This window comes from Pollachius pollachius (assembly GCF_949987615.1).
Source record: "Pollachius pollachius genome assembly, chromosome: 5".
Lineage (NCBI taxonomy): Eukaryota > Metazoa > Chordata > Actinopteri > Gadiformes > Gadidae > Pollachius > Pollachius pollachius.
In genome coordinates this window covers 14,409,654-14,421,314 of record NC_136938.1, presented here as the reverse complement: position 1 = coordinate 14,421,314, position 11,661 = coordinate 14,409,654, and the positions used below count along the sequence as shown (strand labels likewise).

The 11,661-nt window shown below is 38.8% G+C and overlaps 1 protein-coding gene across 1 annotated transcript; it reads left to right on the top strand.

Annotated features, from left to right (window-relative positions):
• mrpl21 (mitochondrial ribosomal protein L21) lies at positions 1-11,661 on the top strand. The gene is made up of 8 exons (XM_079736581.1): positions 1-111; positions 226-332; positions 2,655-2,715; positions 2,804-2,889; positions 5,389-5,552; positions 7,457-7,509; positions 10,792-10,895; positions 11,536-11,661. Exons 2-8 carry the CDS (start codon positions 236-238, stop codon positions 11,598-11,600), a joined length of 630 nt encoding a protein of 209 aa, XP_079592707.1. The 5' UTR covers positions 1-111; positions 226-235; the 3' UTR covers positions 11,601-11,661.

Below are 11,661 nucleotides of genomic sequence, written 5' to 3'. Positions count from 1 at the left end.
CGGAAGTGTTGGGTGTTACACACAACCCTGCTGCCCATTGACAATGTATCTATGTAGTCATTAAAAGCTTTACCAAATATAATGGTTCGAACCATGCAGGCGATAAAAAAGGTATTTGAGAAACGCACAAAATAATGATTTACTGTGGACATTATGAGTAAATGCGTATTGTGTATGTTTCGTTCTCATTTGCGGTGTCCTGGCCCATCAAAACGGTTACACCAGCTTTTGCAAGATGGCGTTGACTTTGAAGGTTTGCTGTGCAGAGCTCCTGGCAAACATTTGGAGATTACGACTAGACCCTCGAAGGATTTCTTCATTAAAACAGACAGGTAAAACATTAAACTATTTCTGCTGGGTTACTTTGGTAGTATGCTTACCAAAGCCTGGAGTTTATTATAATTTAAATTGACTGCCCCTCCTCCGAAGTTGCCCAAATATAATGGATATTACATTCTTCAAGTTACTTATTGACTTAAATAATTGTGAACAGTACGATGAGCGGTTGTTTAGGTTCTACAAGAACTCTGGCGTGGTCGGTGCTTATCATGAACTGGTTTCACTTGCCACCCACAATAATATAATGTTGTTGCCACCATAGCCGCAAGCGAAACGACGTTCGCATTACGAGCCCTTTAAGTAACAAATCCCTCCATGTACTGCACCATTCATGAATATATAGGTCTTATCTTATTGTATTTAATGGCGATAAACAAACCAATTAACGTTACAGCTATAGAGCGCAACACTGTGGTTCCGGAAGGGAAAATCCCATTCACATTCAGCATGGAGGTTTTTGATTAAAAGCCATTATATCTTAACCATCAAATTTATACTTGCTTAGAGATTGCGAAACGATGGTGTGTGCTCTTGTAGAAGCCATAAGTTAAACACAAGTTTTCAGAAAAACATGTTTTATTCGCGATGTCATTTAAAAGCACTACACTACCCACAATCCTAAATTGTAACGCGTCTTTGATTGTTGGAGCTCGCTTGTGTACCATGGAAACGTTTACCGCCCCTGCGAAAGTCATGAGCTGTGTTCGAAATCGTTCCCTATTCACTCACTCACTATTCCCTATATAGTGTTCATGATATAGTGTATTATATATGGAACGAACAAATGAGAATTTGGACACTACGCTGAACATTTCTAAACGTCATTTGCGTCAGTAAATGCGCCGGGTATTTGTGTGACGCAGACAGATGCGCCAACATCATGTAAACAAACAGGTGTGGGTACCAGATCGACTCGGCTGCCAGATTGACTCGGGGTCCTGCGCTTACAGATGACGTATCGACACGAGCCAACGGACAAAACCCGGAAGGATTGTTTATCAACAGGGCTCAATCATGGACATAAAATGAAGGCTAAATCCGTTTTGGTTTTGATTTCATTAAACGCAGCCCGTTCTTTCGCACAAACAAAGCCATTGGAAACAGGTTAAAAGCACTGAATAATGCATATGTAACCCAGTTCTCTAAGGGACTGTTATTCTGAAGGAGCAGAACGGAAATGTCTGCGTGTGGGTCGCTGTTTTGACTCTGTTGTGAGAGCTGGAATTAAAGTGGATCGCCCCGTTCAGTGAATGGAGTCAACCGATTCTTCCTTTATACATTACCCAAGTATAGGCAACAATAAAACGCTCGGTTACACATATATTTTTATTTTCACATATGTTTAAGTAATTATCACCTACAAAACTAATCCTATATTGATGAAAGCCCCCCCCCGCTAACGTTTATTAGCTCAAGTTAGCCATCAATCTAAAGCCACAAATATTATCTAATCAATATTTGTATATTAGATTATTATTCATAGATTAGAAAGCAAAAGGAGATCGTTAATACTTGGGAATAACAAGGGAATGAATTTCTTTCGATTTTTTTCGAAAATCTGAGTAGGCCGAGAGCAGTGATGACGCTCTCAACAAAATGGCTGGCCCCGTGAAGAGATTTTCTTTTTTGTATTGTACTACGTAGGTCATTTTACCGTCGATTTTAAATGCTCTTACACACATGATTACATTGCTACTTTATTACAGTCACCAATTTATAACTTGCACGGTCTTGCTGTGCTTGCAATACATTGTAGGGTTGTGTTTTCTTTCGGGCTGGTTTGTTTAAGAGGCTAATGTAGCTAACAATAAACAACGACTAGCCAATTTCATGCAACAATCACAAAGACGAACAGGAATGCTATGAATGCTCCGAGACCAGAAGTGACGTCAAACGTGCAACTCGGAAGGTTGTCGTCTGAGGATTCAGGAATAAACCATCAAGCCATCGATTACCATTACCATGCTTCGCATCTGTACCATGTCGATAACCCCATGTCGATGACATGGGATGAGTAGTTCCTTCACTCGTAATGTGCACAGTTTTCCCCAAAAATGTTGCTCAGAATAAAATGTTTTATGGTCACAAATAATTTGTGGGATAATTGGCTAGGTTTAAGGCTTAAAACTCTTATATATGGATGAAAAGTCAATGGAAAAAATGAATTCTTGTTCTGGAACCAGAGCTGTTCAGAAAGGGGGCGGTAACTGTTGCACTCTTTTGCTACCTCATAGGGTTAGGGTTAACCACAACTCAACGGTACCTGTATTTTGTAAAGCTAATTCTCATGCAGAGGAATCTTTATTTTTTTAAAGGTCTCCTGTTCCCTTCCTTTACAAGTCACCGAAGTTCTCATTCAATCAGCGGTCCATCCAGGTATAGTAACTGCAGAGACAAAATACAATGTAAAAGTAATCTGTCTGAAAAACATAAACATACACTGCTTGTGCTGCTTTTTCTCCAGTCTGGTACCCCTGACGTCTTTATCCAGCCCTCCCTGGCCAGAGGTGAAGTCCATCTGTTCAGAGGAAGAGCAGAGGCAAAACACAGGTGGGAGATCAGAAAGTTTGATATCTTTATTAACCATGCTATGCTTACTCTTTTCTCAAACCTTTACTCAAGCTGCCAGTAATGTTGTTTTTGGAGGCCTGTTTTAATTTTAGTTTTAGTCTAGTCTTTGTGTCAAGCTGTCACTTTAGTTTTTATTAGTTTTAGTCACCTTCATACTCTTTTCAGTCTACTCAAGTTTCAGTCGACTAAAAGTCTGATAATTTTAGTCTTATTTTAGTCAGAATAATCCATGACAATTTTAGTCTAGTTTTAGTCTAATTAAATTGTATTAGTCGCTTTTTTGTAATGCAATTTTATTTAACTCAGTCAATATAGTATAAGTACCTAGTAGTATTGACAAAACTAACATTTTATTTTTGCCAAACCCATTTCACAATTCAAGCAAGGAAATCTTACTATTATATTATTGTTACCTTATAGACTCAAGAGGGAGACACTCTATGAATTTACAACGTATTTATTTTACCAACCGAACATGTTCCGTCCACATTAGAACGAATTCCGACACTGAAAACTGCTTTTTAAAAGCGATCGCTGAGAAGGATAAATGTGAAAACGCTGGGTTTGCGTTGTAGTGTGGTCAGGGTAGACGGAGGCTTTCAGATACGATGGCGTTCATCTAAACCAAAATGGCAGGTGAAATGGAAATGATGATTTCTCTGTGCATTGTACTATGTATCATCAGTTACAAGTTGCAACTCAATCGTTACTCCAACGCCGAAGGCGAGCACTGTACTTGCTGTGCTTAAGCGATGGGGAAACAACGCAAAGACGCTAGTTCAAAACGTACTTCGAGCAGCGTTTCTAAAAAAAAAAAAAACTCGCCTTTTTACTATTGGTTAGAGCCATATTTTTGCTTGTGAGTGAAAATGATTAATTAGCTTATCGCGCGCCTGTAATCTAAACAGAGAGGCGTGGCGGGGGTTGCGTTACCATGAGAACAACTGTTTATCAAAATCATTTCAGTGTGGAACGTGGATGCAAAACATTCCGTAAACGATATGAAAACCATAGTGTGGACGGAGATCGTTTTCATTGCGAATGTACGTTTTTATATTTACCCGGATTAGTGTGGACAGGCCCTTAAGTTTTCATTAATGCTACCACCACAGCTGCGTCTTCTGAATCTAAATAATGCCGCGACGAGCTGGGATTCAGAAAGTAACGTTACCTGATACAGCCCCAGAAATAAATAAAATAAACAATTTTTCTCGACTAGTTTTGGTCAACCAAAATGTTTGAGTTTTTTTTGTAAAACACATTTAGTCTAGTTTTTATTCTTACAAACAATATTGCATTATGTATTTAATTACAGTTATTGTCACATGACCAGCATTTACGTTGCGTCTCGTCTTGTTTTCCTCACGTGATAAAGGTTTGTTGACGACGATATTCTAGTCATAATGTTCGTTGACAAAAGCAACACTAGCTGCCAGTGGTGTTTATAATGTAATTTCGTCGATTCTGTTTCTGTTCAATTATTTTTTGTGCATTTTTACTTTCATACAGTTTGAGAAATGGCTGAACCTCAAAACCGTGATTTTAAAAAAAGCTCTGGAATTTATTTGTTTGCCTCTTTTAAAAAGAAGATAAACTGAGAGGCTGCTCACTGCAGAGCCAATGGGTGACCTCCTAGGTCCAGCTGCACCCCCGCATTATGTCCAGCCCCTTCCCATCTCACACACAACTTGGTAGCACAAGTTCAAGTCAGACTCTCAGACTCTTATAGTATAGCTCAACAGTGTTTGTGTGTGTCAATGTGTAGAGCTCATTCTGGACAGCCGTTGATTTTGATAATCACTACCGAGAGAGGGTTAGGCTTCCTGGACACGTATAGTATAATGCTACAATGTGTGGGGAGCTCGGTAAATTATGGAAAAATATGGTAATATGCTAACATTATTCTGTAAATTACACAGCTGCTTCAGAAGGAGCTGGCCACTGGAAACTTTCCATACAGATAGGGGAAATTTGCTTAAAGATCTCCTATTATGCTACTTTTCTGCTCTTAATTTCTTATTAATGACTCCTATAGAGCAACCTGACACGAATCACAGCACAAAAAACTATGTAGATTTTCGGGAAACTCTTCCCCTCATCTGGGCGCTTTCAGCATTCTCTGTCAACACTCGGCCTTGTCCTTATCGCCCCCCTCCTGCCAACCCCACTCCGTTGTGATTGGTTTCCTTCCGGAAGAGCATGTTGCAGCATTACCATACATGGAAAATCTGGATTGTTCTACGTAGATAAATCCCGGAAATTTGAACAAGTGAATTGCTACCGGCGTCCCTAGTGTTTAGCGTAATAGGTGCTCTTTAATGGTGTCAATTACACAAATTGTTCCATTAAGCCTTATGCACCACTTTGCAAGAAAGCATATTTAATGATATACTGCCAAATCATAATATTATATAGATTGCTGGAAATATTAGGCAATCCAATCAGTAACCCTGATCTATTCATGTCTTTTCTTTCCAGCTGTGGTACAGAAGGTCAACAGTCTTATTACCAATGAGGAGTACGGGCGTCTTTTCGCAGTGGTCCATTTTGCCAGTCGCCAGTGGAAGGTAACCAACGAGGACCTCATCTTGATTGAGAACCATGTAGCAGCGGGGTGCGGAGACCGGATCAGAATGGAGAAGGTGTGAAGCCCAGTCTCTTTCACAACATGCTATACAAATTCACTTTATCTAACCCCAGGGGGATTACCGTTTTCGTCCATGCACACAGTCACACAACCACTGAGACTTATACATTCCATTCCAATGTCTTTGTCATTAAGATGAAAAAATGGTTTGCTATAGCCATAGTCATCCACCCCTTAAAAATAACACATGAAGATAAATCCAATAAATTAGAGCCCTATGAAATTTTTTTGTTTTCCAAATTCCGTTTATTTTTTCCCCAAAATTCTGTTTTTTCAGTATTTTATTGCCACAATTCTGTGTTTTATGATTTCTGCAAATTTTTGCTAATTTTCTCATCTGATAATTTTGTGAATTAATAAAACGGCAACAAAGATACATAACAGTACAATTTTAATGATGCACACAACATTGCACTATTTGCATTGCATTTGGAACTATGAACCGATAGTGAGCTGGATGGAGAGGCAGACAGGTGCTGCTATTTCACAACGATAGTTTGTCGTTTAGGTATAATAATGATAATAATAAATAATGCGGACAGCTCAGATATGAAGATGTTTAGAACGATCGTCAGTAGAACAGTCATCTGTTGGTCAAACACAAGGGGCCGGTGAGTATGTCGGAGGCTGCTCTTATTATCGCGTAACTCTACCCCCTGTTTGCAATTCTTCACTGGAAATAAGCTTTTTTATTTTTTCTAAGGGAACGGCAGACGGGGCGCAGCCACAAAGTCCTTAATAGATTCCCGTCGGTAACATGCGTATCGCTAGTTCTAGTGCTGGTGGTTTGAGGAGGCATGCTCTGGTAACACAGAGCTTTTCCTTGTTCGGCATCTTTGACATGTTTCTCAAAGTTGTGAGGTGAAGATCCTACGTCCCCCCTTCCCAAAACACTGCCATTAAAAACAGACTTTTGTATTTATGACAACTCGTCTGTAATCGTACAATTATTAAATAATTTTGGTTACTGCAATAGAGTTAGGAAAGGTTAGAGAAGGGTTTGCAACTTCTGCAATATTCCACGGTTTACAGTGATTCCATTTTTAATACCAGATTCCGTGATTCTGTCTGGGATTTTCTGCATCGCGAAAATCATAGGGCCCAATAATACCAGCAAGAGTGTCATTAGTCCTCGTTTTTTTCGTTGCTTTGTTTAAACAGACGATGGCACTCAGAGTTCAGACTAGCAGGTCAACAATGTCTCGATGACTGTATGTTGCAGCCAGGCAACATTGATGCGTTCATTTGAGATTGGCATAGAAGACATTGCTACTTCTACTAAATCACTTAGTAGAAGTAGAAGCATTTTGGATTTCTTGTTGAAATGCAAAATGGCAACAGGTTAACTGACAAGAGACGGACAATCTAAAGAGGCAAAGCGTCATCTCTGCTACTTTTTTCGAAGTGAAAGGGCTTTTTCAACATCAGGGAAAGTGGTTAGCACCCAAAGGCCTTCGAATGTTCCTGAAAATAACTTGTCTGTCTTTTAGGCTTGCGATTTGGCCTAAGACCATAGCTCTGTGACAAGCTATTGTTCATTAGTCTCTTGTGTATAAGATGTTTGCATTTTGAATATTGGGACTTTTTCATACTTTATTCATGGTCATTCATTTTAATTTGCCTTTTATGAGATGATTAGTCTCTATACCATGTTACTATTACAGATCTTGTTTACATTTTCATAAAGAATGGAAATAAAGGGCTCATGGGATTGTTTTACAGTTTTTTCAAAATATTGTTATCAAATCGCAAACTAAATGTTGTGTATTGGAGAAATTCAAACAAAATAATAAGTGTTTAAAAGACCAGTTATTTAAAATAACATATATTATAAATTATTTTCTTAGCTGTTCGATTGCAGTGTTTGAATGTAAAGTTTGAATGTTTTTCCTTTTCCAGGTTCTGATGGTTGGAGGAGAAAACTTTACGCTCATCGGGCGGCCAATTATTGGGTAACTTCCAAACTCCTATTGCTGAAAAGAAAATAATATTTCACAATTTGAAATGTTACAATATGTAGGAAATGCTCTAACATTTTAAATACATCAGAATTCCTTTCAGTGAGACTCAGAACATACATTTTGTTGGTTTGGTTTCAGAGAAAGGCACACTTTTGTCTGGTTACAATTATTATACTGTTATTGCTTTTTATTAGTTGTCAAGCACCAAAGTTGCCAGGCACCTAATGTTTTTGCCAGTTTTATTATTGTTATTATTTATTTATTTTATAAGGGGTGCTACGAAAAACATATGAACCCTATTGTATTTGTCAGCATTATTTAGGGGTGCATCAAAATGATTACGTCATTCTGCTAAGTCCGATATCATGAAAAATAGCCCCGATAATGTAGCCTATATAATTTCAGTGCCCCGCTCCCACTATGATAACGCTAAATGGTAGGTCTTATCGTAACCCTAAAAGTACACATCATACAATAAATTACAATACATGTTTGTGTTTATTTTTATGTTACCCCTTTGCTGCTGTCATGTCCCAGACCGTAGTCGAGGAGCACAGGGGAGACATTCCCTGCAGGGTCGATGTTCTCTGGGGGGGTAACACCCTTCATTTTGACCAGCAGTGGGTCTGCTTATAGGTCGGAATATGGTCGGAATGAGCGGCTGCTGATTATTGACAGGCTGGGTACTTTATTCTTTGTTTCACTAACTTTACAGTACACGTTTGCACAGACACAACTGGACTTGTTCATTACTTCACTAAACTGACACACGCTACTCCTCGCTCGTCCATTCGTGCACACACACACACACTGTCATTCCCGCGCACACACATACGCTACTCTCGTAACAATTATTATTGACAACAGTTAGCTGAATATTATAGGGTCCCGGCCTTCCACTCCCGGTTTTCTCAGTTAAGCACACCCGAGTGACAGGGGCCGTCCTTATCCCGCCTCTTGGGAACCTCGACCCTACGTCATATTCCACCCCTTGCAAGCCCGCCCCCCTAAACCCCCTGTTGATTCTACTGATGTCAAAAGTACAAAAGATTTGCAAGCTTGTAGAACTTCTAAAAAGAGTAAGGGAATCAAAAGATGGGTCAGAATAACACATAGGTGGCGCTACAACAAGGCCTGGATGTTCAGCATTTCAACAGGATGCCATTACAACTAGGAAGGTTCAATATGCATGCACCATTTTTCATGATGAACCACTAGACCATTTGGTCAAGTTAATGCAATGGCTATAAGTCCAAACAACCACACATAAACTGCTGAGGTGCCGAAAGTGCTAAAAGCTGATACTTGTTACACATGTACTAGGTGACTGTGGGCCTATATGTGGAAAAAAACATTTGTTTGAACTTCTCTCTGAACCGCGGCCTGTAAAACGCCGGCTGGGCCTTAAGGAAATACACAAATGTCAAGTTTTGAAATGTAAACTTCCGCTAAACCAGTTTTTATGGCATACCAAAGCCATATTACCGAACAAACCAAGCTCACCATTCCTCCACGTACGGAAGAGTTTTTAAAAAATTATACTCAAATGTCCTTCATGTCCATGTAGTGTAGTGGCATTGCGTCGGACTCATGACCATGGGGTCGCTGGTTCAAGTCCAACCCCCATTCTTTTTATATCTCCCTAGCCAAATGACCAATTCAAACCAGTACAACTCTAATGTATTCCCAATCTCATACAGAATAAACCATATCAAACAGGCCTATCTCCTAAAAAGTAAATCCTAATCACACACAATTCCGAACCCATGTCTAGAACCAACCCCAGAGTGGAAAGCCAGAAGATGAGCCATATTGACGTCTTGGGTTTTTCTATAATACCACTATTCACAAAAATGGTTCCTCCGTTCCTCGCCTGAATGTCAGGTTTGACAGTTACCATCTTTGGGACAGTTGATGGTCAAGGCTCTAATTGGTCAAATAAGATGATGGCGAATGTCTTAAAAATGTGACCAGAGGCCAAATGTGTCCATTGAGCTGCAAGGATCCAAAATGTGGGTAAACTTCAGCCAATCATCAAACATAAATTATCACTACAGTTATCAGATAAATAGTCTACATTTTAATGCAGCGATATCCTACATACTTTTTCTGGGATATATAGGTAAATATATCCCAGAGTCTAATTAATTGAATGCATTAGAATTTCAACAATGTGGACTTTGCTTGAAATTTTGTTTATTTTTATTAAAATGTTATCCCAAGTGATAACCAACAAATCAATGCTGATACCTTTACAAGACAATTGCTAAATTGAATGAATGAATCCATTGATTCAACAGACAAACAAACACTAAGTAACACAGCAACAAATAGTAGGAGCAGTCATTGTTGTTGCTCTTGTTGTAAAGTACATTTAGATGGAAAATCGACAACAGGTGGCGCTATTACTCGCAATCAAACAAAATCTATATGCCCCTTTATTCAATCAATCACAAGTTTGCTTCAAAGTTGGCCAGGGACTTGAAACTTGCCGTATTTGCTTAGGATGTTGGCAAGCTCATGGAATATTGCAGTACTACGAGTTCATGCAATCAGATGCATTGTCTTCCGAAAATGCACATGCGTAGCTATTTTTATTTTGTTGGATTTTTCGGGAACCTGTTTTGGAGTTTCAACACCAAAATAATATCCTACGATAGTAAAGTTATTTTAAGGCTTTTTAAAATATTTTTTTATAATGTTATTTAATATGGAAACTGGAATTTGGCAAGAACGGTAAAATTAACCACTGAGCTTTTTTTAATAAAGAAAGTAAATAGTGAAAAAATGCTGACATTAACCACTTTGAAGCTAACCAACTCAAGACAATTTACGGAAAAGCTTTCATGGGTTTAAATTCTCTGCTGCCTTCTACACTGTCCGCTTGCTAGGATCCCCTAAACAAGCAACTGGTCGGCACAGAGAGGCGACTGCACACACACAAAATGTTTCATAAATGTTTCATTAATAGAGCTGTTTATTGATTTGTTTATTAAACCAGAATAGCAGTGTCTATTGCTTAGTTTATGAATTTTGGTTTGGTCCTCTAAAGAGAACCACACATTGGAGCAAACTAGTCCAAAGCAAGAGAAGGAAAATCAAATGAATGCATTAAAACACCCAATAAATGTAATCAATTCATTGAGCTAGTTTGGTGTCACTCAAATTTGTTTAAATTGCATTACATTGTGGTTTGCCTATTTCATAGTGGGCTCAGGTCTAACTCTTCACTCCCCATTCCAACTCCCCACCCTTTCCCATTGTTTCCTGTAGAAAGGAGTTGGTTAGGGTAGAGGCTACTGTCATTGAGAAGACAGAGTCCTCGCCCAAGGTCTACATGCAATTCTGGAGGCGACACAGATTCCAGCGCAAGAAGAGTAAGTCAACCCATCACTGAGCCTCCAGATCTTTAACTCTAAACATTGAATGACCCAAGCACAAGAGGTGAAAATACAAATCAGTTACAAAAAAATCCGCGATGGTCAGGCAAGCCAGCAGATTGAGCGATTCCCAAAGCGGTTAAAGCGGTTACGAATCAAATTAACTTTATTCAAACACAGGAAGAAAGGTATGAAGGGAAGTTTTACGAGTTGTGCAGCACATGTCATTGATGCGTGCAATATGATTTGAGAATATGATGTGTCCAATATGATTTGAGAATATTGAAGTATGAGTTATCCCCTGTTAGAATAGCGGCATGTTTTCTCCATGGTAATGACCCATGGCAACTTTGTAGTAACGTCAATTTCAGTTTTAACTGCAAATTCAGAAAGGGATCCCACGCTTTCCCTGTGATCCTTCTGCTTTAAGAGTTTTATTAATGGTCTTCAGTTCATTCACCCTCTCCACTCAAGTTACTTTTATACTACAACTAGCTCTAATACTAATAATAAAGCACTCTGAAAACATGACTTAGGTTTTTCCTAATTTAGTAACTTTACATAGTGTAATAATTATAAGATTATCTGTTATTGTATGCATTTTATTAAGTAACTTTCTTTTCCCCTTTTTATTCAGTTATCACTTCACCGCAAACAATCCTGAGGATAAACAGCATAGAAATGGTGCCCCGGCTAAAATAAAGGTTATTGCAATAGTTGATTTTTGGACATGTTAAGAATAAATATAGAAACCCCAGACAAA